The sequence below is a fragment of the Antrostomus carolinensis genome, unplaced genomic scaffold (assembly GCF_000700745.2).
Source record: "Antrostomus carolinensis isolate BGI_N321 unplaced genomic scaffold, ASM70074v2 scaffold31147, whole genome shotgun sequence".
In the NCBI taxonomy this organism is placed as follows: Eukaryota; Metazoa; Chordata; class Aves; order Caprimulgiformes; family Caprimulgidae; genus Antrostomus; species Antrostomus carolinensis.
In genome coordinates this window covers 9,030-9,424 of record NW_010325815.1, presented here as the reverse complement: position 1 = coordinate 9,424, position 395 = coordinate 9,030, and the positions used below count along the sequence as shown (strand labels likewise).

The following is a 395-nucleotide window of genomic DNA, read 5'->3' as shown; positions in this document are numbered from 1 at the left end:
CCCTGCTCCTACCCGCTGGAGGCTGTCTACAGTGCCGTCAACCTGCAGGACGAGCGGCAGGGCAAGAGCTTCCGATGGCGGGATGCCAGCGGCCCCAAGGAGCGCCTGGACATCTACAAGCCGACGGCACGCTTCTGCCTGCGCTCCATGCTCTCCCTCGACAGCACCACCCTGGCTGCCCAGCACTGCTGCTATGACGAGCACACACGCCTCATCACCCGCGGCAAGGGGGCCGGCGTCCCCAACCTCATCAGCACCGAGTTCTCCCCAGAGCTGCACTACAAGGTGGACATGCTGCCCTGGATCCTCTGCAAGGGCGACTGGAGCCGCTACCATGCCGTCCGGCCCCCCAACACCGGGCGGCGGGGGGCTGACAACCCCCCCGAGGGGGAGGA

General features: G+C 67.8%; 1 protein-coding gene across 1 annotated transcript in view; it reads left to right on the top strand.

Moving 5' to 3' along the window:
• Positions 1-393, top strand: part of ISM2 (isthmin 2) — a gene marked incomplete at both ends in the record, with an annotated part of 3,391 nt that extends 2,998 nt beyond the window's left edge. Inside the window, one exon of the mRNA XM_010171386.2 lies at positions 5-393. Coding sequence (XP_010169688.2) covers positions 5-393 — 389 coding nt within the window. The remainder of the gene's footprint in view (positions 1-4) is intronic.
• Positions 394-395: the final 2 nt, after the last annotated feature.